The following is a 23586-nucleotide window of genomic DNA, read 5'->3' as shown; positions in this document are numbered from 1 at the left end:
ATATACTTTTAGCTCTTTTTTGTGAATTTTGACTGCATGAAAAAAGTGCTGAGCAACGGATTACAGTATGTTAGCATTTGGTTATGTGTGGTTTGGAGTATTTCGAAAACAATAATTCAATATCAATATGTTTAAAGTTTTTGGGTAGTCAAATATTTGAAGCAAGCGTGCAGGTGTTTATATGCTAGGTGAGGCTGACCCACATTATCTAGGTCTAGATTTCAGTCAGACTAATGCATTTACATGACATTTTCCAAGACTTTAGATATAATGGAGAACAAATGTACACTGTAAAAAGTGATAAGTTGACTTAACTTAAAAAAATTGAGGAAACCGCTTGCCTTAAAATTTTTAAGTAAATGATCATTTAAAAATAAGTTAACCGAATTGTCAAGTTCACGTAACTTTTTTCTTTTAATTATTATGTACTTAATAATTTTAAGGCAATGGGTTTTCTAAATTTTTTTAAGTTAAGTCAACTTTCACTTTTTACAGTGGACTTTTGACAACATCTGCTGCTTTTCAGATGTTTCTCCTGAAGAAAGGTCTTTTGTAATTGGCATTTCAGAAGAGATCTTAACATTTTCTCAAATTTTCTAAAATGCCGTGGTCTCCAGTCAAAGGTCAGAGGTCTCAACATGAAGATTTCTCGTTCTCATCAGATCAAGGCCAAATGATCTGAGCTGCTTTCCACTTTCAGTTTACAGCACTATACTTTTAATGTACATAACTAGCATTGGTTTTATTAATATTTTAAAGGAAACTTTAGGTGTAACGAATGATAACTGAGCAACCTTCCTCCAGTTACTCTTTTTATTGTCAACATGCAATATTGCATCATAGTTATGTATATATAAGCATATGTAATTGGTAATCCTAGCCTTTTCATATTTTTTTTTTTTTTTACGTTTCGTCAGATTGGCTTAACCCTGTGGGGGCAGGACCGGAAAAGTACGTTCAAGCTCCATCTTCAACAATGCAAATTTTTCTGTCATTTATTTGATCTCGCTGTAAACCCCCCCAATTCTCCACCTCCCTCTCCCACCGTAGGCACAGCGGTATCAAAGGTTCAATCCCTAAACAGACCTGAGGAAACACGCTGAGTTTTATATTCAGCCCGTGAGCCAAAGAGATAGCAAAGAGAGGCAGATGGATGTCAGAGATATCAAATCAGATCGCACGGCGAAAACTCGGCTCATTACGGGCTGTTCGGCATTATGATTCCCCTCTCCTCCTCCAAGAGTGACAAAAAGTATAATTGCTCGAGTGACTCTCACAAAGGCATGTACAAAATAAATATGTAAACAAAAATTAAGCAGGGACGCTGTTATTTTTGTCCTGTGGGATTGTGGGGGGTTTAGGAAGATGCCGAAGGAAAAAAAATAAAAAAGAGGGAAAGATGTGTTGTCAGTTACACTCAACTGGTGTCATTTGCAGCTCCGAGGCTGGTCCTATTGAATGCCTGTAAAATAGCAAGCGTAAGACTTGATTGTAATTATGCTGGAACTAATATGCTTTTCAAAATGAGCCATTATGAGCTAATGCCGCACTGCAAAAAGCCCTGTCTGTTTTTGTCACTCTGTCTTGGGTAGTTTGCAAGGTACAGCTGATATTGAGGACATTGGTTACGGTATTAAAAAAAAAGGCTGCATTGAATTTTGCCGTAATGTTGAGCTAATACTGATTCAAAGGCAATCTTAGCAGATGAGGTTGGAGACGCCTCTACCTCCTTCTCACTGTGTCATGGAGGCTTTTTATTATCCGCCATCCCTGACTAATTCCTGGGATTCTGATGATGTCAAAAGCTGCACTTTGAATTCTGGCTCAATCGTGCTTTTCAATTGTCTTTTTTTTATAAGGATCTTTGACATCCTTTTAGGTTTGGTAATGATATATCGAAACTCTATTTTCAGACGAGCTGTGCAAATCACTTTTGATGCTGTTGGGTGATATAATTAAAACGATAAAGATAGATCAGTCGGACAAAGAGACAGTTTTTAGCTGGGATTTTAAGCAGTTATTCACCGTTTCTTGAATGTGTTCTACAGACAAAAAGCTACTGTGGTGCATAGCATCGTACAGTGATGGTATCAGTCCATGATACTAAATGACTAAAGTACCGTGGTACTTTTTTGTTAGTGTCATCTCTCTTTTTAAGCAGACCAAAGATGCTTATATATTTTTTTTTATTTAGACAAATGACTTAGTTAACATACTCAACATACTTTGACTAAAGCCGTTAGAGAAGAAAAGAGACATCATAAATCACTGTGCGCTTAGCATTAATGTTAATAGAAAAATAAATGTTCTTTATTGACATTGATGGTTCCATTCAGAACCTTTAACATCAATAGAACCTTTCAATTGGACAAAATGTTCTTTACGGTGTAAAAACATAGTTTTATGAACTTTTCACTGAAATATTTTTTGAGGAACCCAAAATTGTTCTTCAGTGACATGCAAGCTGCTGAAAATGGGAAATATTAATACACAAGGTCATTTCAGAACTGTCTTTAATTCACCTGTTAACTAGCTAGGAATTTTGTAATATGGTCACATTTACAAAAGTGGATATTTTGAAATATAGATTTTTCCATACAGTGAAGGTCAATGGGGTCTAATGTTGTTTGGAACTCAACGTTCTTTATATCTAAATATCTGTGTTCCACAGAAGAAAGAAAGTCATACGAGTTTGGAGCATCATAAGGATTTATAAATGATGACAGAATCTTCATTTTGCGGTGAACTATCCCTTTAAGCCAACGTAAGCTAACGTTAACGACTGCTAAATTGAGCTAAATGTGTATGTTGGCTTAACTGTTGCAGATAATGGGCCCTAAATGGATGAGATTTGGCTTTAGTGAATCATGTATCCAAGAAGCAGAGAACCTACTAGTAACGGTTTATCTGCTTCTAGCCTTCTGCTTCATACGGGTTTGGTTTTTAAATGAAATACGATCTAAAATTTGTCAGTGCCTTCTGTACGCACCTGATTTTGTTGCAAATGAAATACTCGGCACTAAGTCAACATTTTGTTAAAGATCACGTCGGGCCCTGGAGGAAAAACATTCAGGCTGTAGCACAGAATGAATGGAACATAATTAGGCTTTAATTAGCTGATAAGTAAGCAGAGGACTTTATCAATATCCCCAGAACCCTCAAATAGAATTACAGCTCGGTTATTGTGAGGCGGATTAGTCAGGATGTACCTTATTGTTTTAAAACAGGAAAGAGTTCTTGTGAATTGACCTCACATCTTCTTGAGCTTAACTGTGTTTAAAGTGCAAATTAACTGCTGATTTTTTTGGTCCCCTGATTACTGTGGTTAAATGTAGTGAATGAGGAATGAGAGCCAATGGAATAATTGCAATAATTTAGTTATAATAGCACAAGAGTTTGAAGTTTTGTATACATTTAGACTTTTAGTCAGCTATTCCACGCTCACATTAGCAGCTAACACTGTATGCTTGTAGCATATTACATGTCTGCCATAACCTATCTGAACCCAATTGGGGCTTCTGTTCCCTTTATGCTAGCATCCCAATCAGTGGATCTCTTTGGGACAGAGACGAGGCCTGTATCATGCCCCTCTCACTGCTCTATCTCTGCCAGCATCTGTTTCATTACCATAATCCTTTGCTGTTGTCAGGGGGCCTGTTGACCTTCAGTCTTGGGTTTGCAAGACGGCTGAGCTAGAGCTTGTGAAATGGCAACAACAACCTGAGTTTTGTTTCTGAGTTTGCCCACTGATTACGTGTGTTTTGTGAAATATTTCAATACAAAAGACATACGGTGGGATTTGATATGGTTACAGTACGTTTGTAATTATAAGCGAAAAGGCTTTGATGCATCAAACGTGTGGATAGAAAAAAAACAAAGAGACATAAGGCCAGGATACGCTGACAGAATCTTGCCTCATGAATCGTGTGGCGAAACTGTGCAATGAAACAAAAATCACAGCGGCACGTCTTTCCCTCCCCCTCAGGATGCTGAGGTGACTTTGGAAAGTGATCCGTAGACCACTGCGCGAGTCTCAAGTGTTGTCATGGTGTGTTAGCAACAAATCGCTCTGGCGCATCCTCATGAAAACCAACAAAGGGATATCCAGGATATGTACATATTCAACTTTGTATATTCAAGATTTTGTTCGTGTGCTGGAGTGCCAGGCAGTGTTGTAAAAAAAAAAAATCAATCTTTATTAAAAGGGGGAAGATGGAGGAATTGATTTAATGAATGCGGACTCATGTCCTGCGGTCGCATGTAATCCATTGAGAATCATTGAGCCAGAGCTTGGGGAGACAAAAAGACATTCTGTGAAGCCTGCTCGAGTGGTCTGTAATGATAGTCTCCATATAATCCGTTAATTCCTTGTTTAATTAAACTCCAGAGCTGGTCTGGAGACTGCAGCAGTTTGGTGCATCTTGAAGCGGTTGCATTGCAGAAGGGGGTTTATCTTCTATTGTTGATGCAGTTGCACCAAATACTTGCACGTGCATCGAGAAGAATGCATGTGTGTATAAATAAGACCCTAGTTTGTTTTGTAATTTCCATGTACTTCCACATGCAACAAGAAGAATGCATTGGCTGATCTACAAGTATGCACTAACATACTTGCACTTCCAGAATTTGGTTCCACCAAATTTGATACACACCAAGAAGAATGTATGTGTGCTGTAAATACACAAGACCATAGCTTGCTATGTCTTTAAATATACAGTATGCAGTTGCCTGGTTTAAAAACTGTATATAGGCGTTTTTCTTCTTTGTCAGTTTCCATGCACTTCCACATACACCAAGAAGAATGCATTTGATGATACCCAACATACTCGCTAGTATGATACCCAACATACTTCTATATAATCTGCAATTTAGTTTCTTCTATTGCGCGCATGTATTTGGTGCACGAAAATTGACATGCAACAAGAAGAATGCACGTATGAATATGCAAGCATGCACAAACACACTTGCACGCCTGCAGTTTTTTTTTTTTTTTCGGTAGTTGCATTACGCTGGGTTATTTTTTTCCCCCCATTGTCAGTTTCAAGTGCACCCAATACTCGCACATGCACCGAGAAGAAGGCATTTGCTGATACGCACGGACATACTCGCATGCCCACGCACATACTAATATACACACACTTGCACACTCCCACAGGCCTTTTTGTAACCTCTTTTCCTGGCAGCCTATCAGCCGTAGAAGAGGCCTGGCAGATGGGGGTTTGAGAGAGACGATCAGGCTCTGGTCTGGCAGAAGAAAACGGAGATGCAGGAAAACTCGTGTGAAGTGGTCCAGGGTGCAGGAACCTGCTGATCAGCAGTGGGCAGAGAGCGCGCACGATGGCTCAAAGGAGATTTGTCTCCGCTGTGGCAGCTGTGGCGTTGCGGGGGAAGGAGCTCGGAGCCCTTCTTTCTGTCTTTCCCCCGTGGATGATGCAAGACCAAAGGGCCTGGAGCAAGACTCAAGCTACGCTGCTTGTTACCACTCATGCGTTTTAAGAAAGCAAATGTAAAAGTGTGATTTTTGTGACAGGACCTTTCACGAGCTTTCTGCTGCCATGAATAGATATACAGAGGTGGCTCACAAATAAAGTATGATGCAATTTTAGAATCAATTATCATGGTAATGTATTTCAGTAATATATCTTAACGCACTCCATATCTCTCCTTACAAACGCTCCTCTTGGCTCGGTCGTAGTAGTGTTCGTCTTTGTGCCGGGGAAATACTCCTCTGGCTAAAATGCAAACTGCCAACTGCGATCTGCACTTGTCTTTGACTGCGTGCCTGAAAAAAAGTAATGTAAAATATGTTGTAATATATTTCGAACACTAGCTTGAAACACAAAGAGAGGGATTCAATGGCCCAGAAGTCTCATACATTCTTATTTCAAACACTTGCTCTTAGGAGCTAGCCCCAGGCCGCTACAGAGAGAATAAGGCGGACGTACTAGAGCAAGGTGTCTGGTGTAGATTACCCTAACCCTCACAGTTACGTCCCCCAGGCCTCTCCAGGGCTCAGTGGCAGGATTATGTGTCTGAAGACTTCTCACATATGAATAAGACCCAATAAAATGGTATCTAGGGCTCCATTGACACGTTGAGATAACGGAAGCATTAATATTGCCGTGATAGCTGGTCTCGGCTTTCAGGATCATTTTCCGTTGACAAATTCACGGTGTGCCACCGTACTGGCGACAGCTGAGATTTTCAATTGCTGTACATATTAAATTTTTAAAAATAACTTGCCATTTTGTAAAGCATCCGAGACTTGGTGCCGATGTTCAAAGCGTCTCAAAGACTTATTTCCAAACTGTGTACGCAGGTAACCGTACAGATGATGGCTCGGACGTGGAGTCGGAGCCAGACCTGCCCCTGAAAAGGAAACAGAGACGCAGCCGTACCACCTTCACAGCAGAGCAGCTGGAGGAGCTTGAGAAGGCCTTTGAGAGGACGCACTACCCCGACATCTACACTAGAGAGGAGCTTGCACAGAGGACCAAACTGACCGAGGCTCGTGTACAGGTGGGATACGCTCACTCACACAGATATTTGTACTTCCTCTGCATGGTTTCGCAATTGCAATTGACCTTGAATGTATCTGATTGGCTTTTAGAACTCCTGTTGGAGTTGTATCTTCTCTTGTCATCTAGATGCCTCTGTTTATTGCTGGTGTTTGTTATATTTATTTATTCAGCGGAGACTAATTGTTTGACCTCCCCTCCCCTCCGGGAGTACATCACTCTTGGTCAGATGACAGTTGGAGCCCTGCCCTATTGCTTTCACCCCGAGTCTTCGGGACGCTTCCTGACAGTTTGTGAACCCTGTAGTTTTATGTAACATCGCAAAGCAAATACAGCAGAATTATAGCAGCAGCTGCACTCTGAGCTAGTGGGAGACAAAAAGAGGGATGGGGGAAAAAGAGAAGGGAAGAAAGAAGAACAGACAAAATGCATTCCTGATGGATTTCTCATCTCTTCCCTTGGCCGGCGATCGCTTCCCAGCACTTGAAAGCTGGCCGCTACTTGTAAATCCCTCTACATATCAGAAAGGATCCCTCTGGTTCTCTCTGGGGACTCTGTTCCCTGACAACAACATTAATCAATCAAGCGCTTGTAAAAGACTCGGCAAGGTGGGGGTAGGGGGTCTAGGTTTCTCCAAACTCTCATCCTCACTTCGCCCTCCGTAGATCCTGCTCCGTACCTATGCTTAGGTTCCTTACCGGAACATACTCATCAGCAGGGCAACTGTTTTAACATATGTCTTTGTCTGTCTCTGAGCATTCAAGGAAGAAGATGTATGTGTCTAAATGGTTGCTTCCACACTCTTGGGAGAATTTTGAGAGATTTATGCTACGCTTGTTTTCTCGCAATATTTCACACATGATGTATTTAGGGGACCGATTTGCATTGATTTTAGGTTTATGTCTGGTAAGCTCTGGTGTATGTAAAAACATTCATTATTACTTAAACAGCGTCACGAAAGATAGAAGTGTCTTGGGGATTTCGAAAGGGAAAGAAAGGGAAAGCCCCAAGTTAAACAACTAGAACTCTACCATCCATATTAGCAGTGATAATAATAAACATAATACCAAGGGTGTGAAAAAACACCTCTAATTGGTCAATGAAAAGCAACATGCTTGTCAAACGCAATTGTCTTCTGTTCCAGCATTTTATGGCAACCGATGAGCCACATTTGTAGGTCAATTGTGCATTTCTTGGCCCGCAAGAATTCCCCAGTGGTGCTTGGCTTATTTATGGTAACTGATGTAAATGACAAGAGATAGGACCCAAAGAAAACCTTGAACAAGGCCGAATAACCAAAAGGACACATCTCCCCCCTCTCGCATAATAGGGCTAAAGAGATATCATGTGAAAAGCTGAGGTATTTGAGTCATGGATATAATTTGTTAATGCAGTTTTTCTCATAATCTAATTCTGGGACACTTTGAAAATTTCCAAAGGTCAACTCAAACTGAATCTTCCAAAAAGGTCACCCTAAGAAAGTGACTCTGGTTAAGCACAGTAAATATTGGCCATGGGTCTTCAATGCTGTTCTCTGCTCGGTCTAGTGTTAAGGGGGGATTGTGGCATTTCTCTGTGGAGTCTATTGTGAAAGTTCTTCCCTCCCAAAGCACCCTCCAAATGGGGATTTCATGTGTGGTTTTGCCATTGACATTTTTAACTGTTAAAGGAGTCAGCCTGGTATAGTACTTACATAGATTTACTCATAAAAGTGCAGTTCATCGTAGCTCACACTTTGACCTCCCATTGGACTGACATTAAAGGGTACTTGACAATGCATTTATCCCACCCAAAAACACTAATTCAACGAGGTGTCTGAGTTTGGCACAAGACCCAGCAAGACATTCCAGGGCTCATACATGCCAATTTATGGCAGCTGCGTTGGCAAAGACTTTTTCGAGTGTTCTAATAAAATATGACATGCTGTTTCATAGCAAGAATGCAGGTCTTCTTCATGCAGTTGCCATTAGGGGTGTTTCACAGAAGTTCCCACTGGTTTGGCTTCGGGTATGTCGACAGGTTTCTGTATAGATTCCTCCCAGGCCAGAATGAGACCAGACCTTTGGCCCGGTTGGTGACCTGCTCCACCACAGCTGTCCAGACTCATCCGGCAGATGTCAGTTTAGTGGGGAGTGGAGAAGAGGGCACTGGGGTGAGACAGGGGCCAAAAGAGGGGCCTCTCCACCCCTGGATCATCAACTCCAGAGCGTGTTAGACAACCCTCCTTCTGCAGTCTTGGGGCAACGATATGCATGACAAGTAGAAAAGAGAGCAGGGATGTGCACCATTCAAAATTAAACTGAGAATGCTTTTTAAATTCCAGAATTTGAACTGAGGTAGCAAGTCAAATTCAACTATAAGGAAGTAGAATTAACTAAAACTAGATTTTTTTAAGTGACATAGATTAACTAAGGAAGATAGATTTGTTTTTCGATTGTGTCTAGTTTCTATAGTTCTTTATATTTTATTAATCATCTCATCTTCCTCTTCCTGTAATTCTAATTGGACTTCCTGCAGGATGATGCCACTTCGATTCAAATACACACTCATGAATTTGAAAGGAAGTCAAGATTTCAATCCCCAATTTTGCTTTTGAATTTAGAATTTTTTACTCTTAGTTGAGTTTTAGCTAACATTTTTGTTGATCTCATCCTAACCATCTTCACCAAGACTTTAGCCCATCCGGTTGCTCAAGCCTTCCTCAGATCCACTGCAGTTCTATCGGACAAATCAGTTACCACAATCCATATCTCACCTAGACCGGTTTCAATTTAGTTTGATGGTAGCAGGGATGTGACAGGGTTATGTAGCCTAGCAGAGGCTTTCTCCCTGTGGCTTCATAGTCCTGCTGCTTTACGTCCACGAGGTGAATGAGCACCACATAAATGCCATGTGACATCTGAGGACGTCGAGCCACCACTCAGACCATTAGTAGAACGAGAAACATTTGCAGGCTGTTCTAAATGTTAGCTAGGTGAACAAGGGGAGAATTTTCAACCAGCACTAAAAACAAAGTGTGTTAGAAAGGCTGGTGGCTGTTATAAATCATCCACGATGGAGTGAATTGCATTCTGTTCTTATTCATTCTGAAGTTTTTAAGAGGTTACAGCGGCTCCACTTCAGTTAGCAGTCATAAGAGAGCCGCGCCGCTGGCTCGAGTTCCTCCTTTCTGACATAGATTCCCTTTCACAAGCAGCGCACATTTTGCATGCAGCTATTATAGTTAGCAGAGTCTAATAAGGTGTAAATATTTCTCTTTTATGAAGCGTAGAAATCAATTTGGCAGGAAGTTAGCCTTTCTGTACCTGTGAGTTGTGTGTTTTAATGTTAACATTTTTATGCTAGCTGACTAAAAAGGGGAGGATGTGTAGGTCATGATATAGCAGAAGATATTTCACATATAAAGTGCATAGAATGTATTTATCAAAAATAAATAGACTAATTAATTAGGAAAGACAGGACGATTTAACTATTAATGCTGTTTGCAAAGATATTATGTTTTGATGTTGTCTCTTTACGGTTTCTCTGCAGTTTTTTATAATACATACCATAGTAAAAAGTAATATATTTAAAATACGGTTATTTCATACTAAATATAGCTCAATTTTAATGATATATCGCTCTAGACTCACTGATATAAAAATTATAATTAAACTTTATTTGGAGTGCTACTTGTGCACAATGTACATTTCTTAATATTAAGCCTATAATGTGTTTTAATATCACTATTGTTGAAGACTGTATGAGCTTTGAATAAAATCAGTCTTTAAATGCAAGATATTTAAAGAGTACCTAAAGTACACTTGCAATAATTCCACTTTAGCACAATCAAATATACTTCAGTCTATCTTTAGTTGGGCTTCAGCACTACTTCCACACAATTAAAGTGCATTAAGTAGAAAAATAGTTGTTCCGATTTAGCTGAAAGTACAAATACAGGGTATTTTTATTAAGTACATAAATATGTACATTTATTTATACTTAGCATGAAATAAATGTATTTCAAATACATTTTAATATATCCATTTTTCACTATAGGGTACTTTATACGCCAGCTATTTCTGTGGCAATATTCCATATAATATTTCAATTCCTTGCACCAGGAGACCAGAAAAATGCTAGCAAAAAAAAAAAATCCCAACCAGCCCAACAGGCAACTCTGTTTCTGAGAGTCTTAGCTTGTGCATCATAAAAGAATAAATAGGATTTATGAAGACTGTAGAGAGCAAAATTGTTGCAATGCATCAGTGAGAATGTTCTAACAGTTTCGCATTATTAGAATTTAAATGACTTTCTTTTAGCCGCTTTGTGTTCGTTGATTCTTATCTAAGTAATCCCAGTCTCCTTTTTGCAATTCGCGTTCCCAGTAATGTTAATTAGCATAGCGCCAGACGAGGAGAAAGAGAGTGAGAGAATTCAAGCGGGCTACAGAAGAAAGAGAAAAAAACGATTGTTTGATGCAGTCAACACTTTGCTTGTTAGACTGAAGTTGGTTAAATCGCATTTGTTGGTATAAAAACAGATGTCGCCCTTGTTTAATGTTTATTCCTTTGAAACACGAGGTGAACGGCCTGAAACCTTTTAAAAGCATCCCTTAATAACATTTTCCTTAAGAAGAAACTGGTTTCAGTGTAGACTGTTGCTGTGTCTAACACTATCTTGGATTTACGGGCGACTGTTTGCAGTGACTTATTGAGTGCACACGGCGGTCTCACAAACAAGGGACTTGTGGTGCAAAAAAACATCCTGTAAAAGACAGGAATAAGAAACACTGTGTGTGTGTGTGCACAGTTTTATCATGATTCTCCGTGACAGGTGTGTGCTGTAAACACAAATCTCCATAGATTGCTGCACTGGACACAGGGACAGCGCTGAGCCCAGACATTGCGCCATCTTTGGTTTTATAGTCCGTAATGATTGAAATGAATGCACACATGATCAGACAAACACACATAGTCTCTCACGCACTTCACAACTGAAGGTGTGCTGAAGCTAATTATTGAACTTTGATTGATTAAAATGAGGTAGTGCACTCAAAAATTATCATTCACTTACCATTTCAAACCTGACTTACTTTTGCAACACCAAAATAAGAAGCAATATTGGACCCTATTGACTTTCACTGACATTGGTGTTTAAAAGACAATTAATAACCAGCAATATTTTTGGATGAGAATAAAATTTGAACTGAATTGAACTGGATAATGACACTATTGTCTTCTGTAGAGCTGCTGTAGATAATTTTTTTAATAATTGTTGAACTTTGCAGCGCTGACACTGTTATACAACTGAACTGAAACAACATTTGGTTTAAAAGACAATAAATATGCAGTATTATCGATTTAACTTACACTATCAGATGAGCACAAAACTTGAACTAAACTGAGCTAAATAATGACACTTTTGTCTTATAGAGATGCTTTACAGCTGAAATTGAATGTTTTGTAGTTGATGAATTTTAACACTGTTATTTTCCTGATTATTAATGTGAAGATGCTTTGAAAGTTTGTATTATATAAAGCTCTATATACATAAATGTGGCTTGACTTTCACCGAATGCAAAGTTAGAAAAGACACTGAAAAAGTTCAGAAAGACATTATTAAAAATATTTTCTTTGTTCAGTAAATGAGTGTCACACTCATTCAGAATGAGACAGAATGAAATAAAGGAGAATATAATGCATAACTTTAATTTTGGGGTGAGTTGTCCCTTTTAAAAAAAAAAGTACAAATGTATTCAAATGCAGACCCCAACATTAACCAAACTTCTTTACTTTTTAAAATTTATTTATCAAACAGTTTATCCTGTATCAGCCCTATTGTTTCAGCGTTCTCCCTAAGAACTGCTGTCAGTGGACAGTAAGTTCTTCCTCATGTGGTTATGCTGTGGGCTGGATGAAAACCGTCTCAGTGGAGGAATTAGGCTGGATTGCAGACAGCGAGAGAGGGAATCTGGGACTGTTCAAGGTGACTTTGTGATTGGGTTCCAAATCCAGCTCAGAGGGTACGACTGAAGCGACCCAGAAAACACACACACACACACACACACACATAATCTCAGCAAGGCACTATGATGACGCATCCCTCTGTACTATAACACAGAACTGTATTTATTTAGGCATATTGTGCTTAATGTTTAACTTAATAGAGTTAACTTGTGCACCTCTGTGACGCCACGTTGCTTTCAAAAGCAGCAAATTCACTTAGACAGATATGCTTCACAGGCTGCTGGTGTGATTAAGGCAGACGGGAGTCTTCGCCGAGCACATGGTAAAGCCACAAGATCTGCTGGCTGCGTCGTAAGTGCTCTGACCACAGGGAATGCAGGCAGCTCTCTGAGAATAATGTATCCCAAATCTCTTTATGAATTGTCATAGCATTATGCATCTTACAGATTGTGTGGTAATGCATGCGCAGAGATTAGTTTGTGTGCGAGGATGAGAGATCGAACAAAAAGCCAGAGAAGAAACAAGCCAGTATTTAAAGTGATAATAGTTTGCTTTCTGTAGAAAAATCGCAAACAAAAGTGTCGAGTGTAACTTTCACTTAAAGATTTCACAAAAATCTTAATCAAGAAATTTCTTAAGACAAGACACTACAGACAAAAAGATTGTTTTTCACGCAACGGTTAATTTTGACATATTAGGCTATTTTGCTTCTATAACGTCTTCTTTCAGACAAGTGGAAAGAAAAGGTCTAAAATACACTTTTAAGTGTTTCTTTTATTACACTTTATCAGTTTGCGCCTGTAGATTTAATTTATAATGCATATTTTTAAAGGCTATTTCTTTGAGGGTTTTTTCTCCTGTGTTGAGCCAGAAATCTTAACTTTAGCAGCACTTACATACACCAAACTTTATTTATATCTTTATTAAGAAGGATTTTACTGAGGTGTTTGTTCATATATCATTCAATTTATATTACATTTTATTCCTAAAAACATGGAGTAATAAAAAGAGATATCCGAAATTCTCAAACTTAAGATATAATACGTCAACAAGAATTCTGACCCTGACTTTATAAAATGTTCAGATTTATGTTGTGGAAATGTATGCAAATTAGTGCATATTTAGTTAGATAATGCATTATTCACTTTTTTTTTTTTGAGTTAATATAAAACAATTGTATTAATGTACTTTGATTAATAAACTGGGGAAACTCTCTTTTTTTTATCATGCCATATTCCAGAAAAATAAATAAATAAATAAAAATCATGACATTTTTAAGAATAAAATCAGGTGAATATTATATTAACAAACCCTTTAGTAAAAATCCTAAGAACTTTGATAGGAATAAAATAACTGTAAAGTTTGGTGTATGTGAGTGCTGCTGAAGTGGAGAAGAAAACTCACAGCCTTTTGAATTTACATAATGCAATTGACATTTTCAGATGCAAATAGATAAACTAAACACTTAAAATTCATTTGGGGGGTTTTTCTTTCCACTACTCTAAAAGAAGACATGGTATAGAAACAAAATCTCAGAACTGACCAGTGCATGAAAAAAAAACACTGGTTTTGTCTTTAGTGTCTTGAATGAAACGCCAGCCAGTGCTTTGAAATATTAAATGTTCCTCGCTGATTTCACAGAAGTAAGTATCTGCACTTTGCGGCAGAAAAAAATAAGGTAGAGACCGTCAGGCTGAAAGGATGAAGGGGTGGAGAGCAGGGTTCAGAGGCCAAAGGTCAGGAGGCACAGCAGAGTGGGACACTTTTTGGTTTGTGGGGGAAGGATACAGAGTTCTTCCATTCTTCATAACCTGTTTGCGCAATTCCCAGTAGGAGATCTGTTCGAATCCCAGCACATGCATTTCCCGAGCTCCTTCAGGACGCCAGGCCATCCTTTATCTGTCTACGACACCAGGTTTAGGCTCAGGCCGGGCAGAGGAGGCGAAGCGTCTCCTCCTAAACCCTTTGAGAGGATGACGGTCGGGTGGGGCTTTCACTTTCCGAGAGAGTAAGAAAGAGCGATTCGAACCCGATGCATGACAGATGGGTAAGAGTCATCTTTAGTCGCATCAAACGCTGGCGAGCCATTGAAGTCATCTGAATGAGATGCTAGCTGTTAGTGGCCTGACAGTTTTGCACATGGACAATGTAAGCAACGCTTTATAAGAAAGAGCCAGCGAGTGTGTGTGTGTGTGTGTGTGTTTTGTAGAGTGTGTCTACGGTGTTGTTGCATCAGAATAGAGTGTGTCCTTGTGTGCGTACCATGAAAGTGGAGCTCTTAAAGGCACGTTTAAAAAGGGACGCCCACTCTTTGTGGACACTTTTCAGCCTGGTGTATTGAGAGGCCTTTGTCTCCACCTTTCATCTGAATGCACAATGGACCGGCCCGTTTTAAACACAACGGTAGATGAACTGCCCTGACAGTGTATTAAACGCGGATGAATTGCCAGTGCATGGCATAGATCAATGTCCTCCAACCTTTCACATACGCAGGGCTCTGGTCTTGTTCCTGTGAAATAGAGCGGGCTGCTTTCAGAGACGCTAATTATATTCATGTTTTGATGGAAGAGAAGCCTCCGTTTAAAATGTGCAAATTGTCCTCGTTTTAAGACGACTGTCTGAAGTCAGTCTGGTTTGAATGGCCGTTTATTTTGGTCCGACTTAAACAAAAAAGTATTTTAACACTGAAAAAAAAAAAGACACATTTATCTTTAAGTAACAAATGCATTTCAATAATGCAAACACTGAGAATATTTCTTTATTTTGTCATTTTAGTGCTTCTAATGGTGGAAAGTCTGCTGTTTTAATAAAATAGGTTCTCAATTTGTTTAAAAATATATATTTCATATCTTAGTCTTTGACAAGCTAGTCTAGACAAGTCAAAATTATTTATATAGTGCTTTTCACAATACTCATTGTTTCACATTATGGAAGTATATTGTATGTATTCAGATAAAGTTGGACATATTTCTATAAAGAGCTGAACGGTAATATAATTATATTATGCAATGAAAAAAAAAACAGGCAATTGACATTTGCTATATATTATTATATATTGTTTTAAATGAGTATGTGAATAAATATATTTATATGTTTTTTTTTTCTGGGTTTTTTTTTTTTTTTGCATTACTCTTTGTGATGATTTTTGGTGAATTGCATGGAAACCAGTGGAGGTTTTCCAAAACACATCTGTGTGTCAAACTTTGCATGCACCCTAAATGAGGGGGTGGGGGGGGATCTCAAGAAAATTTCAAGAAAAAAATTAAATACTTGAACTAATTTCAAGTAGTTTAAATGTGGGTCAAATTGAACCACACACAAAAGGAAGTTAAGCAATTTTTTGTCTGTTAAGTGCTTTTTATGGAAGCTCAAAACATTTGATTTTTGATTTTTTTTTTTTATAATTAATTTTTCATTTATTTTATTTACATCATTTTAGTGAAGCCAAACAGTTCATTCAAGTATTTAAACTTGATATGAAGCAGTATGTCAAATATGTGACAGACATCCCTATGTGTACGTGTCCATGTGTATCAGACAACACCACTCCAGTAAAAGTCTTCTAGACTCTCTTTAAAGTGTCCAACAGGTAGATAAACATACTCAAGATGTCTGTGGAGGAGATGTGTGGGCTACCTCTGACCTGTTTACGACCTCTCGTCTCTGATGGCAGCCCAGAGCGGCCTGTTTATACAGATCACAGCTTTAGCCACTTAACTAGAACAACAGGGACCTCAACATGTGCTAAGAGGCAGTTTCCCATGAGGACACACTCTCTGCCACACACATGCCCATGAACCTGTCTGGAAGACTGCTGATCGCTTTCAACTGCATGTTATGTGAATGAAATCATGCTCAGAAAGGGATATTTGTCTCTGCACAATTGTCATTCTCCCTTTAAATAAATAGTAAAATAAAATAAAAAATATATCAATTTTATTTTATTTTTTAAAAATTATTTCCATCTTTTATTAGGTCTGGTTTAGCAACCGAAGAGCAAGGTGGCGGAAACAAGCGGGAGCAAATCAGCTGGCAGCATTCAACCACTTGTTGCCTGGAGGGTTTCCACCAACTGGCATGCCAACCTTACCCACCTATCAGCTTCCAGAGTCAACGTATCCCAGCACCACTCTCTCGCAAGGTAGAGTACAGTAACCCATGAACCTCTATAGATAAACACTACCACTACCATTCCAAAGGTTTTTTTTTTTTTTAATTGATCAAAGTGACGGTAAAGACATTTAATGATTTCTATTTCAAATAAACGCTGTTCCTCTGAACTTTCTATTCATCAGAGTATCCTGAGTATAAAAAAAGTGTATCACGGTTTCAACATTGTTTATAATAAATGTTTCTTTATTGTTTCTTTGATGCTCTTTAAGCATCAAATCAGCATATTAATGATTTCTGAAGGATTATGTGACACTGAAAGCTGGAGTAATGATGCTGAAAATTCAGCTTTACCATCACAGGAATAATATAATATAATATAATATAATATAATATAATATAATATAATATAATATAATATAATATAATATAATATAATATAATATAATATAATATAATATAATATAATATAATATAATAAATATAATATAATATAATATAAATTTGAATATATTCAGTTTAAATATAACATATTTTTATTTAATTTATTTATTTAATTTTATACAAATTTAAATACAATACAATATTTAATAATTATTTTAAATTGTAATAATATTTCACAGTATAACCGTTTTACTGTTTTTTTTTATCAAATAAATGCAGCCTTGGTAAGCAGAATAGATTTTCGTGCATAACCCTGCAAAAATAAAATAAATAAAATGAAATTAATTAATTATTAATATTAATATTAATATTAATATTAATATTAATATTAATATTATAAAAATAAAAGTGCTTACAAAAATGCAATACTGCTGCAGTGGTACAATGGTATCAGACGATCATGAATATTAACCACATTCATTGCAACATCATGGTGCATATCCAAAATAATATGGTGTTACCACAGTACCAGATCCAAAAAGTAACACATTAGATTAGGGAACACTATTCACTATTTCTTTTTAGCATGCATACTAAGAGCATACTAGCTGTTTAATAGTACTTATAAAGCACATATTAATACATGACCGTATTCTACTTCAAAAACGACCTAACTTACTATCAATAAGCAGCAGATTCATAGTTTGTTGAGGGAAAACTCTGGTAACACTTTACTTAAAGCCTTTAGGTATAATGCATTATAAAGGGTTATTAAAGGGTATAATGCATATTGTGCGTTGTAATATATTATATCTTGTTGTAAATAATTACAACCGAATTTAAAATAGTGTAACAATGAATTAATAAGTGTTATAATGTATTAACTGTGGTTACAATTATTCATGAGATTGTACAATGCATTATAAGGTGCATTGCAAGGCATAATTAATGCATTAAAACTACTTTTATAATGCATTATACATAAAGGCTTTAAGTAAAGTGTTACCAAAACTCTTATATGTGCTCCCTAATCTAAAGTGTTCCACAGTATCATTTTGTTACACTAATGAGAATAGGTCTCTGTGCTTGTGTTTCAGATGGCAGCAGTACATTGCACCGGCCGCAGCCTCTGCCGCCTTCCTCCATGCATCAGGGCGGACTCTCGGCTGACAGTAGCTCCGCCTACGGCCTCTCATCCAACCGCCACACCTTCTCCAGCTATTCAGAGACTTTTATGAGCCCGTCAGCTTCAAGCAACCACATGAATCCCGTGAGCAACGGCCTTTCGCCACAGGTTAGTGCAGAGGCCTCTTTCTAATGTGAGAACGATGAAAGGCATGCTGAATGAACACCAGCATGCTTCACAGATCAAGAGCATTGTCGAGTTAAGCTAGCATCCGCTGCTTGTGTGGAAACAGAAATTATGGAGAAACTGAAGTGTTTTTTTTTTCTTAGTTTGCTTATTTTTCATAGCTCAAAAACATTGTAATCATTCCCAAACCTTTGCAGTTTTTCTTATATCAGAAACCATAAGAATGAAACGGCTTTCACTTTACTTTCATAATGTGATGTATTTCAGAGTAAAAGCAGATAATAAGGAAGAAAAGGCGGTCATATGGAACTAGATTTTGTCTTTTGGAATTGATGGATCGTCTGAATATCATTTTTTTAGAAAAATAAAGTAAATGCTGTCATGTCCATGTTGACTTTAAGGTTAAATAGACTGTGTATACATTTAAATATATTTTTTTGTTGGGGTGAAATTTATGTTGCTTTGGACAATTTCGTCAGAGAATATTTATGTTTTTGTGTTTATTTCTCGTTGTGTGTCCTGTCTGGATTTGTGTTGCTGTGGTTGTGTGTTTTTGTCAAATTTTCCCAGTTATCCTCTTTGGTCCCCATTAATGAGCATTTAGGGTGACTTTCTCCAGAAATGGTTCTGTCTTAAATACCCACCATTAAAAAATAATGCGTATTGATGCAAATCGCATGTAAGGAGTGAATTATACACAATTATCCATCAATACTGGGCAGTCTTGCCGACCCTCACCAACAAGATGTGGCTAACAAGCATAAAATAAGATTGAAATGGTGTGTAAAGAGTTGAAAATGAATTTCAATGCTGCATTTGTCCACAATTACCCTTTCGTTCACACATGTTTTATTGGGGGTTTCCTTTTCTCTCCCCTGCTCTCTCAAAGCAGATTGAGAAACATTCTCGGTATTACCCTCTTTTTTTCCAGAGAAGAAAGAATTAAGGATTTGGTGACAAAAAAGAGCTTTTCCCCTCGTAACTACAACGTCGGAAGGATAACATGGGCGTCTTACAGTGAGAGAGATTGTTAATCGTGGCACAGGGGCTTTGAGCACTAATGCCTTCGCTCCAAACCTCCGTAAATACCAGCAGACATGGAGGTCTTTTTTCTATTAATGGGAGCATTTAACACTGGAGAGACATTGCCTCTTGCTTCCTTCTCAGCTGCACTTAAACACTTTCTCCTTATAAATAATGAATGTTTTTGTCTAATGCCATGGATCAGGTCTGCAGGCTTTAAATGGAGAAAATAAATTGATTTAAATTTTCTATTGCTTTTCGGTTGCTATGTTTTGAATTTTTTAGCATTATATTTCTGTATACTGCCACTTATAAGTTTCCTTTTTTGTTTTGATAGTTTGATACTTATGATAGTTAAATTGGGCATACATATGAATTTCTTTACAAAAGAAAGAAAAATATAATAATTTTTATTTTTTGAAAAATGTATGAGTTTGACCACCAACAAGTGTGCAACATACATTTCAATAATGTATAAAAAGCACCGCACATTGTACCTGTGTGTGTTACTAAATAATAATAATAATAATAATAATAAATTGTATTAGTAATGTAGCATTACTACTATTAATATTTTATATTAATAATATTATATATAAATAGAATTAGTAATATATAATTATATTAGTAATAAAAAATTAAAATGTCAGATTGTTATTTTATATATATATATATATATATATATATATATATATATATATATATATATATATATATATATATATATAAATAAAATATTATAATATATATTACTATTTTCCATTGACAAATTATATTAAAATAATGTAATTTAATTATATATTTATATATATATATATATATTGAAATAATATATGTACTACTATTTTCCATTTAAAAATTTATATTAACATAATATAATTTGATTTAAATATATCTATATATCTGTTTTATTCATTTTAATATAACTCTTTAAATTAAAATAGTAATATATTTTATAATATTTTTCAACATTCGTACATTTGTTTTTTTTTTATTAAATAATTTAAATTTTATTATTTTATTTTTTCTGATATGGGACCTCTCACTCTCTCTGTATGTGTCTCGTTCATATGGGAGAGTCATTGTGAGGAGATAAATGCGGTTTCTGACAGGAGCGACAGAGTTCAGTCAACCATAGCAGCTTTCACACTGAAAATCCTCAACACAAGGTGCAAGAGCATCTGCTGAGGTCATATCAGACATCACCTAACCGATTCATCCTCAGCTCACAGTTCGGCTAATGAACTCTATTATGTGATGGAAGAATTGTTCATTCTTATCATTAATATTAATATTAAATATATATATATATATATATATATATATATATATATATATATATATATATATATATATATATTATTTTATTATTTTATTTTTTCAAAACAATAAACCACTTGAGTTTGCATGTCAGCAGTTGTTTAGTAAAAGAAAGCTAGCTGTTACAGCCGGGAATCTTTTCCCTTTCCAAAACATCAGATGTCACCTTGCCTCCTGTGACACGGTCAAAAAATGTGTTTTTTATTTTTTAGATCAAAGATAACTCCTTTATATTGGAAGTTCACAGACAACACCTGTCTGGAGGAGATAGGCGCATGTGTTCGAATGAAAGACCTATTTCTCCTAACGTCTGCCGTTGATGGGCTACCGGTTGCTGGTAAAGATTGACCAAAATGTGGCGATTGGCTGTAAATGGGCTGTGGTGGCCGGTAATGGACTCCTGCTGATCTCAGCACAGGTGTTGGTGTAACCCATCCAGACAGAGCGCATTTTCCCATTACAGGCCAGTAGAAAAGCCATCCACTAGCGGTTGTTGTTGTCGTAGTCCTTGATAATAAGTTTAGGCTGGTCTGGGAGTGATGCAGTGTCAGATGGGGTCTATTAGGCATTGCTCGGCTGGTCTGCAGGTATGTTTTTGGGTTGAGGTGAGCCGTATCGCCCCATTTCATTTTGTCGCACAGCAGGTGATGGATAAGGACACGTACTCTGGGAGATGTCTGGGAAAACACTCTTTTTCCTTTCCTTCCTTTGGATAGAAGACATTTTTGTTGGGAAAGACTGCTGGAGAACAAGTTTCCAATAGACAAAAATTCACCAGCTGTGTTTATGAGTTACATAATTATATATTTTGTCCCGATGACCCTTCAAATGTCCATACTGATATAGCTAATATCCCTCAATGTCCCGTAACCAAGCAGAAAATCTCTAATTGATGTTATCTAGAGAATAAAAAGGCAGAAGTTTCCTGTTTCTCTGCAGACAGGAATAGACAGAGAACAGCAGCGCCGGAGACTGAACGTGATGTCAGGTGCTCACGCTGGCTATTATGCCTCTCTAAATGGGTTTTTAAGAGCGGTCCTGGGAAATGTGTTCCTTGGCAGAGAGCTTTGAGGTGGATTCCACTGCTCTGCCTGACAGGGACACCTGCTGGGAGAGAGAGGAAAACAACATGCCTCTGCTGAACCACAGAAAGCTTTCCTCATGAAAATTATATACAATTTAAAAATATAGAAAAAATATATATAAAATGTGATAAGCTATATTACTACGATTTAATAATTTAAACAAAATTTTGACGAATATGATCATTTTTTTGTAAGCAACCATTACAACAACAAACTAATTTATATATGTCACTAATTTATGTATGTATGTATATATATATATAGATATATATATAAATTAGTAACCATACATAGTTGCATAGGTTTTTTTTGTTTGTTTGTTTCAGTTATTAAAATGTAGTAATATGTGAGTATGTGGAGGGTGTATGTGCGTGTGTGTGTATATATATATATATATATATATATATATGTGTGTGTGTGTGTGTGTGTGTGTGTGTGTGTGTGTGTGACCCTAGACCACAAAACCAGTCTTAAGTCGCTGGGGTATATTTGTAGCAATATCCAAAAATCCATTGTGTGGGGCATAATTAGCTATTTGTCTTTTATGCCAAAAATCATTAGGGTATTAAGTAAAAATCATGTTCCATGAAGATATTTTGTAAATTTCCTACCATAAATATATCAAAACTTATATATATCCAAGCAGTGTGGGAGAAAATATTTTGTTTATTTATTTATTTATTTATTTATTGCTGACTGGTTGTTTTACTCTATGGTAAACAGCCGGTTAACTATGGTTAAACATGGTAAATTGTTGTTAAAAGTACATTGGAGATTACAATCTATATTGCAATGCTTTTAGATAATTTCATCCATTGACAAAGTATTGTGGCAATACTAGCTATAGGATGGAAATATCATGATACTTTGGCATACAGAATAATTACAGAACAACCATAATCATATACCATGGTATTTACATCAAAGGTAGGCCCTATATAAAAATACCATGGTATTGTCATAATACTTGGCATACCAGTAGTTTTGTTAGAAATTCATTGTGCTTAAAGATCGACAAAGGTTGTTGCAGAGAACATTTTAATGTGATCAATTTGTGAGTAATACTTTTTGTGCTTGTATCCAGGAAGCAGAAGTGGTTGTTTGTGTGTGTGTGTGTGTGTGTGTGTGTGTGTGTGTGAATGTGAGCCGTGGGAGTGTGTTTGTGCTGTGGAATGAGGCTCTGCTCACGGACTGACGGATGGATGAGTGCGTAAGGCAGCGCGCGAGCAGGGTTGGGTCTCGCCACCGGAGGGATCAGAGAGAAAAACGGCGCTCACCCGAGCCTCCCTTTGATCCCTGTCCCCGGGCCTGCTCGCCTGCACCGTACCGCACAGCATAGCGCGCTAACACCAGCCCTCGCCAACCGCTGCTCGCGACTGTCAGACAGAGATAAGCGCAGAGAAGCTTCAACCCTCTCCCTCTTCCATTAGTCCTTCTCAGAAAAAAGGGGATGAATTACGTTTAAGAACCCTGTGCTGGCGTCGACTAAAAAGGAAAGAAACCTACCTCAGAAATTTCAAGTGCTCGCTTCTCTTGCCGTCTCCCTCGCCTCGCAGTTTTGACAAGACATTAGGCACGTGAATATCAATGAGCCGCGGAGACTCATGTAGTCCCACACATTATTAAAAACTTGTGCATTAAGCCGCAGACTGGGCACCGTGTCAGCTGGCACGCTCTCTCGACGAACGAATCAAAGCGGATGAGCGCGCGGCATTCATCCGTACCCCGTGCGCTCGCGCCGCGAGAGGGGGAATTGAAACTTAATAATTAGAAGCCATATTAAAACAGATACTGTTTATATTTGGCAGTAATGGAAAAGACCTATAAGAGGCTTTCCAAAAAAAACAAGACCTGCTTGGCAGCTGCCAAGAACATCAGACAGCCAA

At 37.4% G+C, this 23586-nt stretch overlaps 1 protein-coding gene across 4 annotated transcripts in view; it reads left to right on the top strand.

Annotated features, from left to right (window-relative positions):
- pax7a (paired box 7a) overlaps window positions 1-23586 on the top strand; it is a 59950-nt gene that overhangs the window by 16087 nt on the left and 20277 nt on the right. For 2 of the 4 annotated variants that reach the window (XM_058792086.1, XM_058792085.1), the window contains exons 5-7: window positions 6320-6519; window positions 16442-16607; window positions 18037-18254. In XM_058792086.1, the coding sequence (XP_058648069.1) occupies window positions 6320-6519; window positions 16442-16607; window positions 18037-18254 (584 nt within the window). The remainder of the gene's footprint in view (window positions 1-6319; window positions 6520-16441; window positions 16608-18036; window positions 18255-23586) is intronic. The other 2 variants (XM_058792088.1, XM_058792087.1) reach the window with 1 other exon arrangement.

Source organism: Onychostoma macrolepis, chromosome 11, assembly GCF_012432095.1.
Source record: "Onychostoma macrolepis isolate SWU-2019 chromosome 11, ASM1243209v1, whole genome shotgun sequence".
Taxonomy (NCBI): domain Eukaryota; kingdom Metazoa; phylum Chordata; class Actinopteri; order Cypriniformes; family Cyprinidae; genus Onychostoma; species Onychostoma macrolepis.
This window is presented reverse-complemented; position numbering and strand designations above follow the sequence as displayed.